Source organism: Sorex fumeus, unplaced genomic scaffold, assembly GCF_029834395.1.
Source record: "Sorex fumeus unplaced genomic scaffold, SorFum_2.1 ptg000058l, whole genome shotgun sequence".
Classification (NCBI taxonomy): Eukaryota; Metazoa; Chordata; class Mammalia; order Eulipotyphla; family Soricidae; genus Sorex; species Sorex fumeus.
In genome coordinates this window covers 2,464,984-2,486,651 of record NW_026606115.1, presented here as the reverse complement: position 1 = coordinate 2,486,651, position 21,668 = coordinate 2,464,984, and the positions used below count along the sequence as shown (strand labels likewise).

General features: G+C 43.6%; 1 protein-coding gene across 2 annotated transcripts in view; it reads left to right on the top strand.

The window, feature by feature from the left end:
• DOCK11 (dedicator of cytokinesis 11) overlaps positions 1–21,668 on the top strand; it is a 277,634-nt gene that overhangs the window by 75,726 nt on the left and 180,240 nt on the right. For both annotated transcript variants that reach the window (XM_056125843.1, XM_056125842.1), the window contains exon 7: positions 18,224–18,358. In XM_056125843.1, coding sequence (XP_055981818.1) covers positions 18,224–18,358 — 135 coding nt within the window. The remainder of the gene's footprint in view (positions 1–18,223; positions 18,359–21,668) is intronic.

Below are 21,668 nucleotides of genomic sequence, written 5' to 3'. Positions count from 1 at the left end.
CTCAAAAGATTTCTTCTTTTTCAATGGCACAGAAGTTATTCTACTGTATATATAACACAACTTCTTTGCTTGGTCACACAGCATTTAGGTTGAGTCTATTATGTGTAGTGATGCTATTTGACTATTATGTGTAGTGATGCTACGACTATAGGGATGCAAACGTCTTTTCAATTAGTTTTTTCATATCCTTTTAATAAATGCTTCAGGCTGCTATCACTGGATCATGTGGTGAGAAATGCAGCTTTCTGTGGGGTGGGTGGGTGGGTGTTTGGAGCCACATCACACCAATTCTTGCTCAGGCGTGACCCATGACAGTGCTTGAGTAACCATGCAGTGCTGGGAAGCAAATGGGGGTCATCCACATATAAGACAAGAGCCTAACCCATGTATTAGTTCTCTAAACCCATATACTAAAAATAAATGTAATTTTTAGCTTGTGAATCAGAAAGTTTTAAAAGGAGACTGTCAGTTGAATGAAGATAATAGCTATGAAACAAAATGGCGTGAAAATTCATATGTGGAAGTAAATGTTTATATAGGAAAGTAGGATAACCCTTTTATTTAGCAATATTTGATTAGGTATTTATTACATGTGGGTCACTTGGCGAATATATGGATATCCAAGATGGACCCCTTGGCCTTTAATGAATAGCCTTGAGACTAGACAAGAAACTTATTATTGGTCTGGAGAAATAGTACAGAGGTTATGGCACTAACCTTATATGGAGCAGGTCCCTGGTACTGCAGAGGCCCCTAAAAACCACCAGGAGTGACTCCAGAACACAGAGCCAGAAATAGTCTTCAGTTGCCATGTGTGGCTCAATCCTTACCCCCCCCCCCAGGAGACACAATATTAATTGATATACAATGTAGTATCTTAGGACAAAACTAGAAAATTTTATAATTTGGCTAGTTTGTGTGAACTAACTGTATAAATAGAATAACGTTTTACAGGGCCTTCACAACTGGCTCTTTTCAGGAGATTGTCAAGAACCATTCAAATCCATGAAGCAGCCATAGATTGCTCAGGCTTTACATTCAGGAGGCTTGGGTTTGATCCTCTCTGTAACACATGGTTCCCTGAGCACTGTCAGAAGTGACCCTGAACCAGGAGTGGCTCCTAAGCACTGCCAGGCAGAAAACCAGAAAAAATAATTTCAACGGAAAAAATAATTTAAAAATTGTGAACAGAATAAGAAATCATTTTCTGATACCAAGCATAGCTATTCTTTTTGATATTCAACATAAGGTCATGTGGTTTGCTAGCATGATTCACACTTTTATTAAGTAGTGAAGGTCATTCTATCTTCAGCAGTCTGCAAGCAGAAACTCTGGGTGTCTACTCAGGGAAGACTCAAATTTTATCTTAATTTAATATTGTGCCTGCTGCTTTCCATTTAGTGATTGTGTTCTGTTCTCACTTTCATTTTCAAACCCTGAAAAGCCAGAATTCAAGTTGGAGAATGCCAGCATCCTGAAGTCTCCCCCTCCCAAGCATGGGCCCCAAGCCATAAGGAAAATGTCTTGAGGGCCCAGGGCTGTGGCTCAGCTGCAGAGCAGTTGCCTCGCATATGCGGTTGGTTTCATTACTGAAGCATCTCAAAATCTAGCATCTACCTCAAAACAGACAGAGAAAGAGGGAGATAGGGAGAGAGGGAGAGGGAGAGGGAGAGGGAAAAGAAAAGGGAGAGGAAGAGAAGGGAGGTGGGGGAGGGGTAGGAGTAGGGGAGGGAAGAGAGGGAAGGGGGAGAGAGTTAGTCAAGTTGCTTGCTTTTTATGTGGCCAACCGTGGTTTGATTCCCAGCACAAATATGGTCCCTCAAGCTCAGATCTGGGCTTAAGTCCCAGGTCCCAAGCACTGCCATGTGTCACCCATACCTGCCCCCTTCTCCAAAAGAAAAAAAAAGAAGAAGAGCAGAATCTTTTTTTTTTTTATAATTTATTTATTTATTGAATCACTGTGGGAAAAGTTACAGAGCTTTCGGGTTTAGGTCTCAGTCATGTAGATACCAAACACATTTCCCTTTACCAATACTCATTTTTAACCCCGAACCCCAATAGACCCCCACCTCCCACCCCTCCCAATTCTTGTGAGGCAGATGAGTTCTAGTTAATACTCTATCTACTTTGACTAGATAGATTATTTCGATAGAAGATGCACAATTATTGTTTAGAGTTTACGACCCACCCCCCACAATCAGACATGCTGAAACAGCGTTATGAAATGATTTGCTTTCTACAACTTGGTTTAAGAATAAAATGATGTCGTGGCCACGTGGTTTTGAATTTCTGCTATTTTACTTATTGACCCTGGAAGAATTTCTATTAAAAGTTAGCTAGTTAAGAGATTGGTTTCTGTGCCCTTCCCCCTCCGGGCAGGCTTGGTGGCGCGGTTCAACACAAGTCCATTTGCTTTTCTGCTCCAAGCGGCTGGTTCTCTGTGCTAAGTCCTTGTGCCTCCGGGGCCGTGGCCGTGCCGGAGAGCCGCTCGTGGGGGGCAGCTGGCAACCTCGGTGGGGCGTGGGGGACGGCCCACAAAGCCCCCCTTCCCATGAGGTCCCTGCCGCTCCCGCCAGCCCCGGCTCAAACCTGCTTTCCACAAGGCTCCCGTGCGGCCGCCATCTTTCTTTCCAGAGAGGAGCGGGCAGGAAGAGCAGAATCTTTTTATTGAGGACTTAATATGCACTTGGCACTAAGAAGTGTATTCAATTTATTTTTTTAATCCTCAAGGTCAATATAGACTGTCAGACTCCCAAGGGTCCTTTAAGGAGGAAGAGGAGATTCATGTCAAAAGACATGAGGACAGAAGCAGGGTCAGAGAGTAGCATGCTTTCTGGGTTGGCAGATGGTGAAAAGGGCCACAAGACAAGAAATTCTTACAGTCTTGGGAAGGTGGGAAAAGTCAAATAATGGATTCCACCAAAAATGTCTAGAAACAACCACAGTGCTTCATTGAATTTAGTCTAGTGAGAGCTACGTCAAGCTTCTAGCCATCAGACCTACAGGAGAGACTGGTCATGATGCTTTCAGCCACTAATCTAAGCAGTTCGTCCAAACTTGGTGTTTCAGTTTGTATCCTTTTTTGCAGGGGGTGTTATGCCCAGGAATGTTCAAAGCTTACTTCTGTCTCTGTAGTTAGAAATCTCTCCTGGTGGTGCTCAGGGGCACAAGTGGGATGCCAGCGATCAAACCCAGATTGGCCACATGTAGGCAAGTGCCCCCCTCCCTGCTGTCCTATCTCTCTGACCCAGATTCTGATTTTTCAACTGAGATATTACTCACAGATCATTAGTTTTTCTTTCTTTTTGAAATCTCTATTGAAGAGTAGACCAAGGAAAGCAAAGAGGCTTAAACCCAGGTGGTCATCTGTACTCCACAGTGCCTTAGGAAGTGAATAGGGGCTGGACAACAGAAAATGGAAATATAAAGGTCATGATGAGGTTGGAAATAGTCTGTGGTCATGGATCTTCTTTATCCTTGCTATTACTCATCACAGATTATGTATCTGCATTTTGACTTTGTGGGAGCTGAAAAAAATTCTCTATTCTTCTGGTTTCACCTTGTAAGGCAGAGTTGAAGGATTATGTTTCAGGATTTATCTGGAGTGGGCATGTGAAGAAGCCTCAAGTCAGATTCAATTAAAAGGAACTGAAGGCTGTGATCAAGGATTTTTTTTTCAGTGTTACAGCTCTTTATTTACAGCTCACAGGATGTCAACAGCAAAACGTTTAGGACAGGAGCCTTGGTGGCTCTGTTTTCAGTAGCAGTTTTTCTCCAGCCAATTTCCTGCAGTAACTCTTCTTTCCAGCATCACCTTTCTCTTCCCAGGAGCACCTCAAGGATTTTTCCCCTGTAAGAGTTGTGCTTGGGGCCAGAAATATAGTACAAGGAATAAGGTACATGCCCCACCCTGTTGGCCAGACCTGTGAGTGAGGGTTATCTTGTATGCAGCCAACCACTATTCAATCCCTTGAGTACCACCAGGACTGAGCCCAGAGTTCAGAGCCAGTGGTAGCTCTTAAGCACCACCAGGTGTGGCCCAACCATCCATCCCTGATTGTGTGTGTTTGAGCTCTTATTTAGTTCAGCAGTGGTGAAATGGGGGAAGGTTGGGCTTGCGTTCAGTTTTGTAAACTGTACCAGAATTTGGAAGGAAGGCCAGAACCAAAAGCCTCCAGGGCACCCAGGACCTATGGTTTCCTGAGGACTGAAGGCTTGGACCCACAGGTGCCCTATCACAATGGGTGTATGGCAGGGGAGGTTATACAGCTGGATTGATGCAAGTGTAACATAGACACCAGACTTAAAGGCAGAGGTAAAAGAAGAGAAGTTAAGGGTTGACTTCTGAGAAATTCTGAAGAGAAAATGTTGATGACTTTTTTTTTCCTGTTTTCATTCTTTATTTTGTTTTTGTTTTGGAGACACACTTGGTGCTACTCAGGGCTTACTCTTATCTCTGCTCAGGGATCACTCCTGAAAGGGCTCAGGGGAGCACGTGGGATGCCAGGGATTGAATTCAGGTTTGCAGAGTATAAGGCAAGCCCTCTGCCCACTGTACTATCACCCTAGCCCCATGTTTTCACTCTTTACGAAATATTGGTGAGTTTCATAAGCTAACAGATGATTCCATTAGGCCTTTTTCTGAGTCATATTTTTCCTATACTGCTAGTACTTGTGCACTTGGGATATGTGGAGTCCTCTGCCTACTAGGACCTCCGAACATGCTGGTATGAAGCTCTGGGAGCTTGAACAACCAGGACTGCAGGTTGTCCCCACTCACAGAGTTGAGAGCAAAGAGCCTTTTACATGAGAAATCCCAAGTATTGCTAGCCCTCGCAGAGACCCATGCTAGCCAGGAAGCTACAACAGAGGCTCTGGGTGTGTATCATGACTCATTGGCAAATAATTGCCTGACGGTGCCATGTCTTTTCCCTCTTATTTTATCTGCACCTCCTTGGTGTGCTGTAGCTTGACGTTGGCCTGCAGTTTCCTCTGTAGTTGCCAGGAGTTAACTAAAACAGGGAAGCTGTGTGTCTTTTTGAATGTGGTTTAAGGGTCTGCATTTAAAACTGACTTGTTTTTTTTTGGGGGGGGGTGGGAGGGAATGCCACACCTTGTGGTGCTCAGAGCTTACTCCTGGCTCTGAACTCAGGGATCACTAGGGATCACTCCTAACAGGGCTCAGGTGGTCATATGGGGTGCTGGGGATCAAACCTGAGTTGACCGCTTGCAAGGCAAATTCCCTACCTGCTGTACTAACACTCTGGCCCCCAAACTGTCTGGCTTTAAAAATATCCTTGTAGAATAAGTCCTTTGAAAAGTTTGTGATTATGCAAGAAAGTTCTTTGGGCAATAAATAATTTTTATCGAAGTAATGTTATGTAAGTTAGGTATTATTATAAACCAACGTGTGTATATGCTATGATGAGTATCATTAAAAGCCCAGTTCTGGGACTGGAGCGATAGTACAGAATGTAGGGTGATTACCTTGCATACCACCTGCCCAGGTTTGCTCACTGGCGTTCCATATGGTCCCTTGAGCACTGCTAGGAGTAATTCTTAAGTGCAGAGCAAAAAATAACCCCTGACCATTGCTGGGTGTGGCCCCTAAACAATCACTTCATCACTTGACTTTCTGTTAATCATTGATTTGCTCAAGCAGGCGCCAGTAAGGTCTACATTTGTCCCTGTCACGTGCTAGTGTAGCCCAATGGCGTCTGTTCGTTCTAGGAACACGAAGAGCCTCAAACCAGTCGTTCAAGGTCTTGATGAAGAAGTTTGACCATCTTGTAGGTGGGCGGCCACACGGTCTTTTGACATCTTGTGGAATCCAGTCGGGAATGGCTCTAGTCTAGGGGTAACGGCTCTAGTCCAGTGGTAATGGCTCTAGTCCAGCGGTCGTCTCCAAATCTCCTTATGTGTCCAGCCCATCTGATTTTTGAGGCCTTGGCAAACGAGTTCCGCTTATCTTGTTCTGTGGGTCTTCAGTCGTGCATGAGTCTCGGCCGGAGCTGCCACGCGGGTTCAAAAAGCGTCCTGGAGTGTGGCGGCGGCTGGGTAGTGGAGGTAGTGTCGGTAGTGGAGGTCTGCCAGTGAGGTATTTATCTGGTCCCTATAGGGGTAGGGTGGGTCTTCTGTGCGCAGTCCAATCCCTGGGTCTCTGGTGGTTGGTGGAGGCAGACAGGGCAGGGTAGGGTGGGGCTCCTGATTATAATCCCTTTGTCACCTGTGGTTGGTGGGAGCAAGCAGAGAATCTCTGTCCCTGGGTCCGTTGAGCCTGGAGTCCAAGGTCTCAGAGAGTTTCACTTATCTTGTTCTGTGGGTTTTCAGCCGTGTGTGAGTCTTGGCCGGAGCTGCCACGCGGGTCCGGAAAGCGTCCTGGAGTGTGGCGGCAGCTGGGTAGTGGAGGTAGTATCGGGCGATAGTTGCCAATGTCGTGGATGTCTCCCTTCTTGTACAGTAGTACAGTCCTTCTGGTTTTCCATTGGGATGGAACCTTGCATTCAGACAGGTAGTGTGTGTATTGCCGAGCCAGTGTATTGATGAGTACTGATGGCAGGTTCTTCAGGTGTTCGGGTCTGACCTTGTCTGGGCCGGGTGCTGTTCATTTCTTTACCTACAAAATGGCATGTCAGATTTCAGAAGGGAGAATGTTGGGAACGATATACCCATCCTGCGTAATTTGGTATGTGGGCAGGTAGACGTGGCTATCAAAGAGATCTGAGTAGAAGTCATGGATAATCTTCTCCATTGCCCTTCTGGAAGATGTGATAGATCCATCAGGACATCGGAGGGCAGTCATCTTGGTCTTGTAGTTGGCGAAGGACAGGCAGGCATTATGAATGCTTTTCCCGGCTTTTGCCGCATCTACCAGCACTTCTGCTCTTCTCTCTTTGAGGTCTTCCTTTATCGCATCTCTGCACTGCTTTGCGAGCTTCGACCTTTGCTTGCGGTTGCCTGAGGCATGCGCCAAACCACATATTCTGCCCTCAAGGCAGAGCCTGGCAAGCTATCCTTTGTGTATTCCATATGCTAAAACCAGTAATTACAATGGGTCTCATTCCCCTGACCCTGAAGGAGTCACCAATATGGCAGCATCGAGAAGGATGAGGAAGGAGAGGCTGATAAAATCTCAATGCTGAACTATTGTGCCAAAATGAAGAAAGACAAAAATGATTGTCTGTACTTTCAATGCATGTATGTTGTCATCGGATGCATCGATCGAGGACCTGATGGTATAAGGGCGAAAGATCAAGTATGACATCTGTGGTCTGACCGAGACAAGAAGGCATCAATCACATCACGCCATTTTTAACACTGGAGAAGAACTGTTCCTTAGAACATGCAATAAAAGAGGCGTCGGAGGCCTCAGTGTCCTTGTCAACATGAACATGGCCATGACCATTGATTCATTCGAATGCCTAACAACCCGAATTGGACATTTATATTTGAATAGATGTGGTTCACTGCTGGCAGTTTCTATCTTTGTTGTCTACGCACCAACATCCAATTATAATGAAGGAGAAATTGAGAAGTTCTACATGGAGCTGGAGAAGTTCTATAACGAAGACCACACCTTCTACAAGATCATTGTGGGTGATTTTAATGCTAAGATAGGACCGAGAAGATCAGCTGGAGAACTCCACATTGGGACCCATGGCCTAGAATGGAACGAACAGGGTGAGAGACTGTCTGAGTTCATCATGTTGACCAAGACCATCCATGATAACTCACAGTTCCAGAAGGTCGAATCTAAACGTTGGACATGAGAGTCTCCAGGTGGACGGTTCCACAACAAAGTTGACCACATCATATTCAATCGACGGTTTTGCCTGACCCATGTCGCTGTTGACCCAAAATTCCAAATGGGATAGGACCACTGTCTCCTTCGTGCAAAATTCTACTTCACAGAGCGGGGAGAAAGGGCTGCAAAGTTTAAGAAGAGAATTCCCAGAACGACCACCAACTGGGAGCTCTTTGGCACTATTGCTGCAACGTGGGAAGATGCCATTGTTGACAACATTGACGAGAAATATGATCAACTGGTTCAGCACCTCCATGATTGTGAGAGGAACGCCAAGAGAGAGATAGCCAAGAAAAGCCTGTCTTCGAAAACTCTTGAGCTTTCCCCCCAAACAATATATATATATATATATATACACATATATATTTCTATCTTTTACCATACAACTGACCTATTTGATCTGATTTACCAATTCTTTCCTAGTAACCACTAATATGCATAATTTAACTTCTTTTTGGTGAGACTCTTGGGCCACACCCAGCAGTTCTCTGGGACTGTTCCTGGCTCTGTGCTCAGGTGTGACCCCTGGCAGTGCTCAAGGACCATATTGGATGCTGTGGATCAGATTAGGGTCAGCCTCATGCAAGGCAAGTTCTTACCTCCTGTAATATCCACTTTTTATAAACAAGTCCTTTTACTAGACATTGTGACTGTTACAAAATAAGGGACCCTATGAGTCAGGAAGTGGAACATTGCAAAACCAGAGGAGTTGGGAAGTACAACATGAAGGAATAACACTGAGTAACTTCCGGTTGATAAAGGAAATTAGAAGACCTCTACTTTATAAGTCTTTTCAGAAAGCAGCCGCGTGACCTATAATGTAATTTGAATAAAGTTGCCAAGTAATTCATATGTGTGCTCTTTTACAAAGTTATCCTGCCTTACTCTGCCGCCAGAAAGTTTTGCAAGAATTCTCATGCCCATGGTATGATGGGTTCCAGGAGAAAAGGGTGGCTGATGAAGGAATTAAATGAAGTTCTATTGAAGGGGGGAGGGTTGGGCCATACCTGGCAGTGTTCAGAGGCTACTTCTGGATCTTGCTCAGGACTGACTCTGATGGTGCCTGGAGTTTGAGATGTACACGCTAGCCAACTGGAGTCATATGCGATCAAGGCAAGAATCCTAACCCATGTTCTCTCTCTCTGACCTTTGAAGTTCTTTGATATTAGAAGTTGATAAGTCTCCATATCTATACACTGATAAGACATTTTCCTCAGAATATGACTTTTTTATCAGCTCTGGTGAATGTTTAAGACATAGTGGCTGCTGTTGTGGGGAGTTGGTTTCAATTTTCCGGAACTATCTTTCTGTTACTTGCTGAGATAAATAGCCCCATGGGACTGAGGAGAAGGGAAGCTCCCCAAGTTCCAGTTCTGGGCCGAGGAAGAGGCTGGAACTCCACAGCTCTTGCAAAATCTCTTTGGGTGTTTGGGCACAGCAACCATTTCACCTCAAGCTTGTAATTTGCTTTGTTCTTGATGTTCATGTTAAAACAAGACAAGCCTTGTCATAGGTGATTAATTTCCTAAATTTGTATTTTGTACTTAATGAGACCACATGTCTTTGCACTCTCCAGTTCTTGGAAAAGTTGTGGAGATAAATGGCGGATTTAGAGAATAAATGGTCTCTTAGACAGAAACCTCCAGTCCAACCAAAAACACGTTTATTTACAATCTCTCTCAAATAGCAGCTAGAGACATCTGCTTTTTCCCACTCCTTTCCATGTCAGAGGAGGAATTAATATGAACTGGATAGTTATGATCTTGGCCGTGACCTTCCCCTGGTATTTAGAATGCTCTTTTCCTCAGGGAGAAGATGATATATAGAGTAAGGAAGAATACGATCTTGAGGTGATTTTTCATTTAGAAAGAATCTAGAAGATTGATGGCCAACCCCTGGGATCCCTAAATGTATTCACCTCCTTGGCTCAATTAGATCTTATTCTTCCAACTCCTTTCTTCTCATTTTCTGTAACAATGTTGATGTGCTTTGGGTCATTATTAGGACTGTAAGTTTGTCTGCTTGATGTAATAGTCATTTGCAGTTCCTTTATTCTGTTCCTTCTTTCACTCATTCCTTTTCTCCCTCCCTCCCTCCCTCCCTCCCTCCCTCCCTCCCTCCCTTACATCTTCCCTCCCTTTCTTTCTTTTCTTTCCTTCATTCTTTCCTTCTCTTACTCCCTCTCCCTCTCTCTTTATTTCCCTTTTAATTTCTTCTTTCCTCCTCTTCCCTCCCTTACTATTCTCCTTCCCGTCTCTCTCTTCATTTTTTCCTACAAAAAAGAACAGTTTGTTATGTGTCCAGATCTCAGTCCTCATTTGGGGGGATGCATAACTGGGGATGCTCAGGAGTTACTGCTGACTCTTCACTCAGTGATTAGTCCTGGAAGTTCTTGGGGGGACCATATGGGATGCCAGGGATTGAACCCAGGTTGGCTGTGTGCAAAGCAAGTGCCCTACCTACTATACTACTGCCCAGTTCTCTAAATCATTATTTAACTTTTTAATTCCCCTTCTTCAGTGAGATAGTAGCAAATTAGTAGAATTGGGGCTGGAGACATAGCTAAATGGGCTGAGTGCAGGATTTGAATCTAGGAGGCTTTGCATCTAGGAGTCTTAAGTTTCAATCCTTAGCACCCATGTGGTCCCTGAGTACTGCCAAGGGTGGCCCCCCAAATCCCAAAACAAACAAGAAAAGGGAAAATAGTAGGTAAGATAGAGAAGAGACCAGTATGACAATAATAGCTGGGAATGATCATGCTGGACAAGATCTGCAGTTTAAAAGTATATAAGGGATAATCTTTTTTTTCTCTTTTATTTTTTTTTATTAGTGAAACACCATGAGGTACAGTTGTAGACTTACAAATTTTTGTGCTTGGGTTTCAGTTATACAATGATCAAATACCCATCCCTCCACCAGTGCCCATTCTCCACCACCACCAGTCCCAGTATCCCTCCCACCTCCCTTCCCCCCATTCCCCATCCCACCCTACCACTGTGGCAGGGCATTCCCTTTTGTTATCTCTCTCCTTTTGAGTGCTATGGTTTGCGAAAGAGATATTGAGTGGCAATCTTGTTCGGACTATAGTCTACTCTCATCATGCATTTCCCATCCTGAGAGGAACCTCCCAACCCCCTTTATTTGGTGCTCCCTTCTCTGTCTGAGCTGCCTTTTCCCCTAGCGTGTGAAGTTGTCCTCAAAGCCATGGAGTAATCCGCCTGGTACTTATCTCAGCTATTCTTGGGTGTTAGTCTTCTATTCCTATTTTGTTACTTTATGTTACCCAGATGAATGCAATCTTTCTATGTCTATCCCTCTCTTTCTGACTCATTTCACTTAACTTGATACTTTCCATGTAGTGCCACTTGTATGTAAATTTCATGACTTAGGGATATTCTTAATAACCTTTCAGTATCAATTCAGCAACTGTAATGCCCAAAAGGAGGATGGGGAGGGAGGGAGGGAGGGAGGGAAAGAGAGACAGAGAGGGGGGAGAGAGAGGGAGAGAGTGAGGAGAGAGAGGGAAAGGATCTGCCATATAGGCAAGTAGGGGGGGTCGTGATGGGAGGGAACCTTGGGACGCTGGTGCTGGGAAATGTACACTGGTGGAGGGATGAGTGTTGGAATATTATATGACTGAAATTCAATCATGAACAGCTTTGTAATAGTCTTTCTCACAGTGATTCAATTAAAAAAGTTTAAAAAAAGGAAAATAGAGTATAGCTCATGTTTCATATGTTTCATTTTCCCTCATTTATTACTATTTAAAGTGATTAATAAGGGACTTGGAATGTGCTAGACACTATTTGGAATGAATGAGTTCATCATTATCACTGTATCACTGCCATCCCATTGTTCATCAAGTTGCTAGAGTGGGTGCCAGTAATGTCTCCATTCACCCCAGTCCTGAGATTTTAGCAGCCTCTCCTTACTCATCCTTCCCAACAGTGCCATATTGAAGGCTCTTTCAGGGTCAGGGCAATGCGACCCGTTATTGTTACTGTTTTTGGCATATTGAATACACCACGGGGAGCTTGCCAGGGAGTTCATCATTAAATATCTTCTAAATACCTTAATAAAAATTGTTAGCATTGTTCAGGGTATAGAGATGTGTTATATGTAGACTTTAAAAACTGGGGAGCTTAGACACAATCAAAGAAATGATTGCTGCAAGGTGTACAGAGAATGAATGCTCTATGAGTGTGTATCACTGAGGGGTGGAAGTTAGGGAGATTTACTGAAGAAAGCACACGTTTCAGGAGAAGAGCACTGCAAAGGAGATGAGTGTGGCTGGCAATATGGAAGGGGATGAAAGGTGGTGGAGTCACTGGAGAGAAAATAGGTCTGGTCCTTTGGTATGTCTTATGCTTCCATATCTCTGCTCTAACATGGTGATGTTCATCACCAGCACTTTGGCAGAGAAGGTGAGTTTGTAAGCACACAGATATTAGCCAAGGTTCCTAGCATCAGATGGATTCTGGGAGGGAACACATCAAATTGGCCATTCAGGCATCTAAATAATTGAGGGCCGTTGACACTTTGAGTAGGGCTATGGTATACTAACACTGACATTAAGCCAAGAAAATGTTTTGTCATGATAAGGGTGTATTGGAAACCCTTTCTCAACTTGGCTCTCAACTAGTTCACTCTCTAAGACACAGATGGGGATAGGGCCTTATAAAGCAAAACTTTTGGACTGGTAACCAGTTTCCCAGAGGGAAAAACCTATGCCATATATTGAAACTTGGGGCGGGGGGTGAGGGAAAATGAGATAGATGATGGACAGAGATGGTTCCAACCTGCCAATAAGGGTTCTTTGGCAGAATCAAATTCCTGGCATTCTGGAGCCAAAGAGATAGTATAGGCGTTTATGTGCTTGCCTTACATGTGGTTTTTTTCCCAGCACCACTGCATAGAGTCCTCAAGCACCTGAGCATTGAGCCAGGATTAAGATCAGAGCACCACCTCATGTGGGCCAGGCCACCCAGAGTTCTTGACAATTCTGGCCTAATTAACTGCAAATTGATTTTCTAATGGGTAGTAGGGTTACACTCCCCTTGTTTCTTTCATCTTTGCTGAGAATAGCTCAGAGACTCAAAATGTCCCTGACTGTATAGTTTGCACCTTTCCCTCACTGTCTCTGCTCTTAGGATCTGAGACCTCAGTAAGTTCACCCTGCCCCCTCGCTATGCAGCTTCAGGCCCACTTTCTTGAGGCTTCTGGTTTATATAATTTAGCCATAAGTAATTACCCTCTAGGTAACACACAGAGGTAAACACGCTTGAGATTTGTTGTATGCCATGATAAAAGGCTCTCCTAATTTGAGGATTTTAGGTGCTCAACCTTTCCTGCCTGCCTGCTATCTTTGATTCATCAGAGTGACAAAAGGCCTTTGTTCCTGCTCCAGAAAGGGTCATGTGGTAAATGTTCAAAAGGTTGTCATCCAGACAGCTTGGGGCCTTCAGGGGGACTTGTCAGGACCGATTCCAGGGAATTATCTCCTTTGGCTTCCTCTTTGTTTTGGTCTTCTGGGTGGTCTGAATGGACCACTCATCACAATCAGTACCTTTCACAGTAGAAGATGGGGGATTTTCAACAAAGTTTACCATCTAGGAAAACGATTTATGGTGAAAGGAGGAGGAAGAATATGGACATTACAGAGAAGCATTAGTATTTTTAATTTATTTGTTTGTTGGAGTCCTCACTTGGCAAATCTTAGGAGTTACTCTTGACTCAGTGCTTGGGGGAGGTTGGGTCACCCCTGGTGGTGCTCAGATGACCATGCAGTATAAGGGACTAAACCTGGCCCCTGCCTTTTATTACAACCTGCCATCAGCCCAGTGAAGTGTCTCTGTGTACCAAGAAGCCCCACTGAACAGTCTGCACTGGCAATTGAAGGATTTATTTATCATGAATTTTTGGAAGGATTAATGGAGCACAGATGCTGTTCTGGGTACCGGAGGATACAGCAGTAGAAGAGTGGTGAACCATAACAGTCTAGAAGAGAAAAATAGGGAGGTAGATGATGAAGTTGTGTTTGGCTAGTGACCATTCTAGGTAAAAGATAAAGCAGCATCCTCTGATGATAGCCTGTGGTTCCAGAAGGTATCTCAGGGAAGGGGAGATTGAAGCAAAGACCTGGAAACAGAGTTTTCAGATCACTGTATAGCATCCGGTGGGGTGGGGGGAAGATTTTAGATCAAGGGAACAGAAAGGACAGAGGCCTGAAGGAACTTGCCTGTTGCCCTCTTTAAGAACAGGTGAGCTAGGATAGCTGTCAAGAGCATAGTTGGAAATAAAGTTCAAGAAGTAATATGAGGCCAATTTCCCAGGCTATGATGGTAAGGATTTGGGGTTGTTGCAGATGGCTTTATGTGAAGAAGAAAGGTCGTAGTCTTGAGGGACTAGCTTATAGTCTTTCTCTGCCCACCTCGGTAATCTCAGAAATGCCTGGGAGGTTTAGGACTGAAGATTACCTGCCGCAAGAACCCACTACAGCATGAATATTTGTGTCCCACTGACACTACCAGGCAGTCATCAGACTGTGCCCGAGTTCCATTTGATCTCTACAGAATGGGAATTCTCAACACTGTTTCTTGGGGAAGCTGTGGAACTCAGCCCAAAAGACGAATTTGCTTTTTACAGGATAGGAACAGTCAGATCTGATCTCTACCCAGATCCCTTTCAGATTTCCTGCCCTTGTAGACAAGAATTTTGGAAAGGAGACAAACAGCTAAGTAACTTCAGTTTATTTGGGGTGTTGGGGGTAAGAGAGGGAGAGAGAGAAAGAGAGAGAAGAGAGAGAAGAAAGGGAGGTACGGGGAGGGTAGAGAGAAAGGAGAGAGGAAGAGAAATATATTTATGAGTGGCTTTCTCCACAGGACTGAGAGCTGAGTACACCTCCAAACTGAGATGTCTAAACTGAGATGCAAATTTGTAAATCCCCAAGATGGAGAATGTGCTCTATAAATTCAAAGAAAGGTATCACATCTCAGTCAGAAGAGGGTGACAGTACAGGATGAGGAAATGCACACCTTTGTCTCTGACAAGTTGGTTTTTATTAGGTTTTCCCCAGCTGGCCCCCAAAGTCTATTGCTAGGCTGTTGCATGGGGGGAGGGGTTATACTGTTGATGGTCTTTGATATTCTTATCCCAGCCTTTGTTCTCTCTTGGAGCCTCACCTCTCAGGGGATCCAGTCTTAAGCTTGGCTCTTCTGCATCTCAGAGAGTTTATGGTCTTCTCAATGGGTATATCTCCATCAAAGGCCTCTATGCCTTTGGGCTGGTTTGGCTTGGACACACAATGATGTTTTCTAACCCAAATTTCCAGGAACCCCCTGCTTGCCTGCCTGTAGTTTGTTCTTAGTTCTGTCCTTAGTGGGAAGCCAGTGAAAAGCAAGAATTTTTTTGCTACTGCCATTTGATTCTGATTCCAGCTATATTTGTTGATTTCATTGTTTTGTTCTTGAACTCCTCTTGGTCTCTCAGTCGCCTGCTCGGTAAGATGTGGATAATCTACTCACCTCCATATGACATTAGAAGAATTAGTTATTGATTACAAAGGGCTTGAGGCCTTCAAATGAAGAGTATGCTGCGGAGTAATTACCACTGTTCTCTATGCTCAGTGTTTTGACAGCTGTCTTCCTTTTGAAATGAAAAAAAATACTTAGACTGTTCCCTAAATGGCAACATCTTAGAAATTTAAATAATAGCAGGGAAATCTTGCCTCTGATTTTCCTTTTGGTTCTGTTTAAGTGATTTAGGAAATCCCCTTTTGCTTTCAAAGGCAACTTCAAAGCTTCCTGGAAGTTGAATATTAGAATGCTAAGTGATCTTAGATAGCTCAGAGATCTTTTGTTTGGTCAGGCAGTTTGTGATTTCTATAGAGTTGACTTTAAAAATAATTTCTGTTGTCAGGTCTAGGTACAGGCTTTACATCCAGGAGACTAGGGTTTGATCCCTGATATTGCACAGTCCCCTGAGCACCACCAGGAACAACTCCTGAATACCAAGTGGGAGTAGCCCCTGAGCACCACCTGTTGTGGCCTAACAAATGAATCCTTGTTGTGTAAACTGTGTGTTTCTAGCCCCGTAGGAAATTGCTTGGGGAGGATAGATCCCCAAGATAGTCATAGGAAGGCCGCTGTGGTACTTGTTCAGTGGGAATACAATTAGTTGTAGGTTATGAATGAAATGATCTTGTGTCATCTGGTCTTGTTTTACCATTTGACAAATGAAGAAACTAAGAAGCAGTGTCTGGGATCAAGTTAGCATGAGAGGCCAGATGAGTGGCAAGATCGTATGCCTTTCAGACATCTGTTCTCTCCCCAGATTCATGAGCTCCCTACTTCACTATTGTATTTAGACATGATGGCAATGTTATAGGGAGTGATTTACAGCGATTCCAGATCCCTTTCCTTCTCTATATGTGTTGCTAATATTGCAAGTGACAGCTGCCACAGAGCATCTTTGGTTGGTGAGACAGCTGTATGTGAAAATATCTCACAGACTCTAATTTGACTCAGTGCCAGGAGTGTTTTTCTCTGTGTTCTCCCTTCCTTGACCCTGTCGTTGCTGCCTGCAGCTTTGCAAGTGAATTCTACAGATATTTAACTTCATCATAATTCATATTCTAATCTGGTTGTACTTTTTTCATGACGTTGGGCCTCCCAAGCGTGCTCATGAGGCTTGGGGGGTGGAAGCCCTCCTGGAAATTCTTGACCAACTAGAAGTTCAATGTGAGGATGCAGTGTTGCTTGATCCCTGTGGTGCTGAGGACCACCAGGGCTACACATAGCAGGTTTTGGAGGCCTTGTGCTGGGGATCAAACCTAAGTTGGGCATAAACAAAGCATGTGCCCTAACCATTGCATTGTCTCCTGGCCTCTTCATGAATTTTTGGTTGGTCACTTGTTTAATTTTTTCCATAAAAATTTATTTAATAACTCTTAAAAAGTAGTATTTTTTACAAAGTTAAGTATTCTGCACCTGTTCATTGAAAAGAGACTCAGTGTATAATTTTTATGAAAGATGTGGGCCATTATGATAAATATAAACATATAATAACAATTATGATGGATGTTTTCCTTGTATATGCACCTAGATTTCATCAATTATTACTTCAGTAAACTTAATTATGGGTAAGTAATATGAGAATATATGTACATATATATGCATATGTATGAAATTATGTGATGTTCTTACACACTTTCTGTTCCTTTGTGTCCTAGTAGAGTAAAAATTACTTGCCTGGTATTTGGAAAATAAACTGATATTTTCTGCCTGAACTCCTTTGTGTTGATTATATATAACCCACATGGCCACTCCTTGAAATAGAAGCTGTACCATTTACCAGTCTAACCTGTTAGGGTGTTCCTCAAGCTGGTATATTTTTGTCATTCATTCAAAATCAATGATATTTAAACACATCTAGAGTGACTGTAAGTGTTTGATGTCATTTTACTGGTTTTCTTTTTTTAAAAAGCCATTTAGCATGTTTTTGTATTTTGTTTACTTGTGCTATAAAGAAATAAATTATTGATATTCAGGTACTTTGTCAGAAGTGAAGTAGTTTTCAAGAATGATCTTATAGAATAAGGCTCTTTACATAATTAAAGTTCTTCAGGTAGGCAGAGGGCAGTCTGGATAATCAGATGGTTGATTGTAGTATGGTGTATATATGTGATAGAGGTGCATGATTACGTATGGATCTTTTTATATTTATAAGTTGTTCATTGCACAATGTGGGACTGGCATCTGTGCATGCAACCAATCGAAATCCAAGGATTGGTTCAATCCATATCTGTGAAACCTGACCATATAGAGGAGAAAATATTTGTTGAAAACTGAATGAATGAATAAATAAACCAGCTCACTGGTTTTTTTGAACCTTTCTGTTGCTATGAAAGAAACTCTAAGAACTCAGTCCTGCTTTGCAGTGAAAAGGGAAATGGAAGCTATAGAGGGATGAACAGTGATTACAATATACAACTACTTGATAATCATTAGAGTTAAAAGTCTTGTCCTCCTCTAAATATTTGATTACCTGGGAGTAAATCACTTGACTTCAAACTTTACATATCAGGGCTGGAAATATATCTCCACAGGCTAACCACTTGGGATTATCTTTTGGAGTACCACCAGGTGTGTGGCCCCTGAGCAACAATAGAGGGAATATCCCCCAAGCATAATGAGGTGTGGCTCAACACCCTCATCTCCCCTGTGCTACCAAAAAAAGACCCCCAAGTTTCCATTAAAAACCCTGAATCTAATTATAATTCTTAGTGCCTTCTTGAGGTTGTCTGAAGCTGACTCAGATACTATGCCTGTGACCTGCCCTTTAAGGTTTGTATGTAGTTCAAAGAAGCTGTTCACATAAGATGTACATGTAACCAATGGATCCTTATTTTTCCCCCCATAGGTATTCAAGAGACGGTATTTTTACTTAACTCAGCTTCCTGATGGTTCCTATATTCTCAATTCCTATAAAGATGAGAAAAATTCAAAAGAATCTAAAGGTTGCATCTATTTGGACGCCTGCATTGATGTGGTTCAGGTAGGACTCTCAAGGTACTCTGCTCTCATTCTCAAATAGGATCACTGAGAAATTTACTAAAGACCTCTGCTCATTTCTGTCGCAGTTAGTGGCATCTCCACCCACCCAAATACTCAAAAGTAGACACCTCAAAGTCCTCTTCAGTGCTACCCTGCGCTGCCAGCCCCCACCCTGTCTGTACCTGTGGTCAAGTATTTACCCAGAACATTTGAGGACAATTTTGACACATCATGTGAATCTCTCACTTTCCTCCCTGTCCCACTGCTTTGTCATTTCATTCTTTGTAACCCAGAGTCTTGTCTGTGGGTGTGTTGTACTGCCCTCATCCATTTTCCCAAGAAAAAGATAGCACCCTTCAGATGGGCCTCAAAGCCTTTTGGCTCCTGATCAGTTGTCTTATTATATCCTTATATCCTGGAAGCTCTTGCCATGACATTGCAGGCACATAGTGATGTGATCATTCTCAGCTCATTGCCCTGCCTCCACTTATCCATGCTATGCTTGTGTCACACCTCCCGACATGACACAAAATTGTCCCCATGGGTAACTTTCTTGGGTTTGCGTCTTGGCATCTTTTCTCCCTTTTTGTTTGTGTTTGCCATGTCATTTAAGACTTTTCTCAGGGGCTAGAGACATAGTAGAGTGGGTAGGACACTTGCCTTGCATGTGGCTGACCCAGCTTTGATCCTCAGCATCCCATATGATTCCCCCAACTACTGCAGGAATAATTCCTGAGTGCAGATCCGGGAATAACCCCTGAGCATTGTTAGGTATGGCCTCAACCTCCCTTCCCCCAACAAAAGACTCAGCTCAGATGACACTTCCACTAGAAAATGTTTTCTTATTCTCATGCCACTAAGTGGAATTAAGGGCCATCTCCCCTATGCTACTAATTTGCTTTCATTCCTCTGTTGTATAACTGAATCATACCCTAATATGTGGCTAATTCCGCATTACTGTTGTTGCATTTGTTTTGATTTGAGGGCCACACAAAGTGGTGCTCACAGGCTGCTCTGTGTTCAGGGCATGCCTGGAAGACCACATGTGCTGTCATGGTTCCAAACTGGACCCTCCTGCATGCAGGGCATGCACTCAGTCCATGTAGTCATCTCTCCAGCTGGAATATTCCTTTTTTGACTTGTTTTTGGGTCACACTCAGAGGTGCTTAGAAGTTATTCCTGGCTATACACTCAGGGATCACTCATAGTAGTACTTGAGGGACCCTGTGGGGTGCCAGGTATCGAATCTGGGTTGGCAGCATGAAAGGCAAGCACCCTTTCCTCTGTATTATCTCTCTGCCTTCCCACATTCCTTTTTATTTTTTTTAAAAACGTTTGCTGGTTTTAGCAACTGGATCCAGGGTTTAATATATGTGTTTTTTTTGTACTGCTGAATCACAATTCATGGCCTGACTTTCTTTTTTTGAGGGGGGTACCCTCCCCAGTGGTTCTGGGAGCCACCACCACTATGCCTGGCATGCTAGCTGCAACATGGGGTGTCAGGGATCAGATTCTCTGGTGTTCTGCGTGACAGGCAGGCATTCCAGTCCTTTGAGCTGAGCTTTGGGCTAAGGTCTCTGATTGTACTTTTGCTGTTACAGGGAATGAGCATGACTCTGTCTTCTTTATCTTCATGTTTCCTATAATAACATTGTTGTGCATACAGGAGGGGCTGTTTGCTGAATTCCAGTGGGGGGCCATGGGCAAAAAGCAGGTGGGGAACACAGAGTAGAGGGCTTCCCTAAATAGGAAGTCAGTTGATCAAGAGATAAAAACTGTTTCTAAGAAACTAGCATGGCAGAGTTGTCTAGAAAGGACAGGAGATGGATTAGATTAGCATGACACACTTAGTCTAACTTAATCATACTTTGCCAAACTAGGTAGTATGATTGACAGTATCTGTTTACTCTATCAAAAGAGATTGTCATTATGATCAGTGCGGGGGGAGGGGCGGTGTTTGTGGGTCTTCCTTAGCAGTGTTCAGGGGCCGATCGAATTGATCCTCAGCATGAGGGTATGATCTAGTGTTTTGACCTGGGGATGCTGGAGACCACCAGGGCTACACCCAGTGATTTGGGGTGTGGAGCATACTGGTGTCAAGGATTAAACTCTGGACCTTGCTGAATGTGCACATGTGCTTTGAATTTTCTCTCCAGTCCCCAAAGGAAAAAAATATTTCAGAGGTTTATTTGTTGTTGTCAATTAATTTTTCAGTGTGATAATAAGGACATAACCCAGGGCCTCACCACCTTCATGACATGTGTTCAACCACTCAGCTCTATCCCCTAAAATGTTGGAACTAAATGTGTATTCCTAACTCCCGTGTATGCCCAACACTCTTAGCACTAAGCAGCAGGGGCTAGGGAGAAGAGCTGAAAATACATTTAAAATATAGATCAAGGGCTGGAGAGATAACGTGATTGGCTTAGTTTAGACTTTGCATGCTGGAAGCCTGGGTTCTATCCCTGGCACCACATGGTATCCTAAGCACTTGCTGGGAGTGACTTTCCACCTCCCCCGACTCAATTGCACACCTAGGAGTAGACCCTTAGCCCCTCTGGGTGCTGGTCCCTAAGCTGAAAGCCAAATAGTAAAATAAAGATCTGTGTGAGTAGAAGATGACTGTTTTTATTGTTGGCTTAGGGGTCATAACAATGGTATTTGGGAGACTAAATGGTGCCAGGGCTTGAACTTGGGCCTCCCTACAGACCAAGCATGCACTCCAGCCCGTTGAGCCATCTCCTTGCCTGAAGATGACTTATCGTTTTAATATATTTAGCAGCTGGCTTATCTTACTAGAAGAAGGTGCACACAATCCCCAGATTTTCATAGTTAGCTTTAGTCTGCACTGACCTTTCTTGTTAGTACTCCCCAGGTTGGTTCCCTCCGATTTATGATCCCTCCTCCCAGTTATTTTTAAATACATAAATCTCGATAACTTGTTCCAGCAGTTTGGCTTCATCTGTAACTGCACTTTGAAGATGAGAAGGAGGAACTTTTTGGTTTCTTCTTGAAATATGACCATGCAGTATTGAATATGATTGTTTCATGAGTGTCCTTGAGATGAATGTTGAGATTTTGGGGGAGGGAAGGATTAGGTCTCTTTTTTGGTAATGACAGACAGAATGGTAGGAAAAAAATGTGTCATTACATTTGAAAAATGTAGGAGTTTCTATTTAAATTTGATCAGGGGGCTTTCACACGGTGCTCAGAAGGCCTGGGGACCTCACTGGTGTTTTTAGCCAGTCAGGCAGGTGCTTTAGTGTAGGGCCCTGAAGATTCCATTGTGCTTGGGCACTGTAGTAATGGTG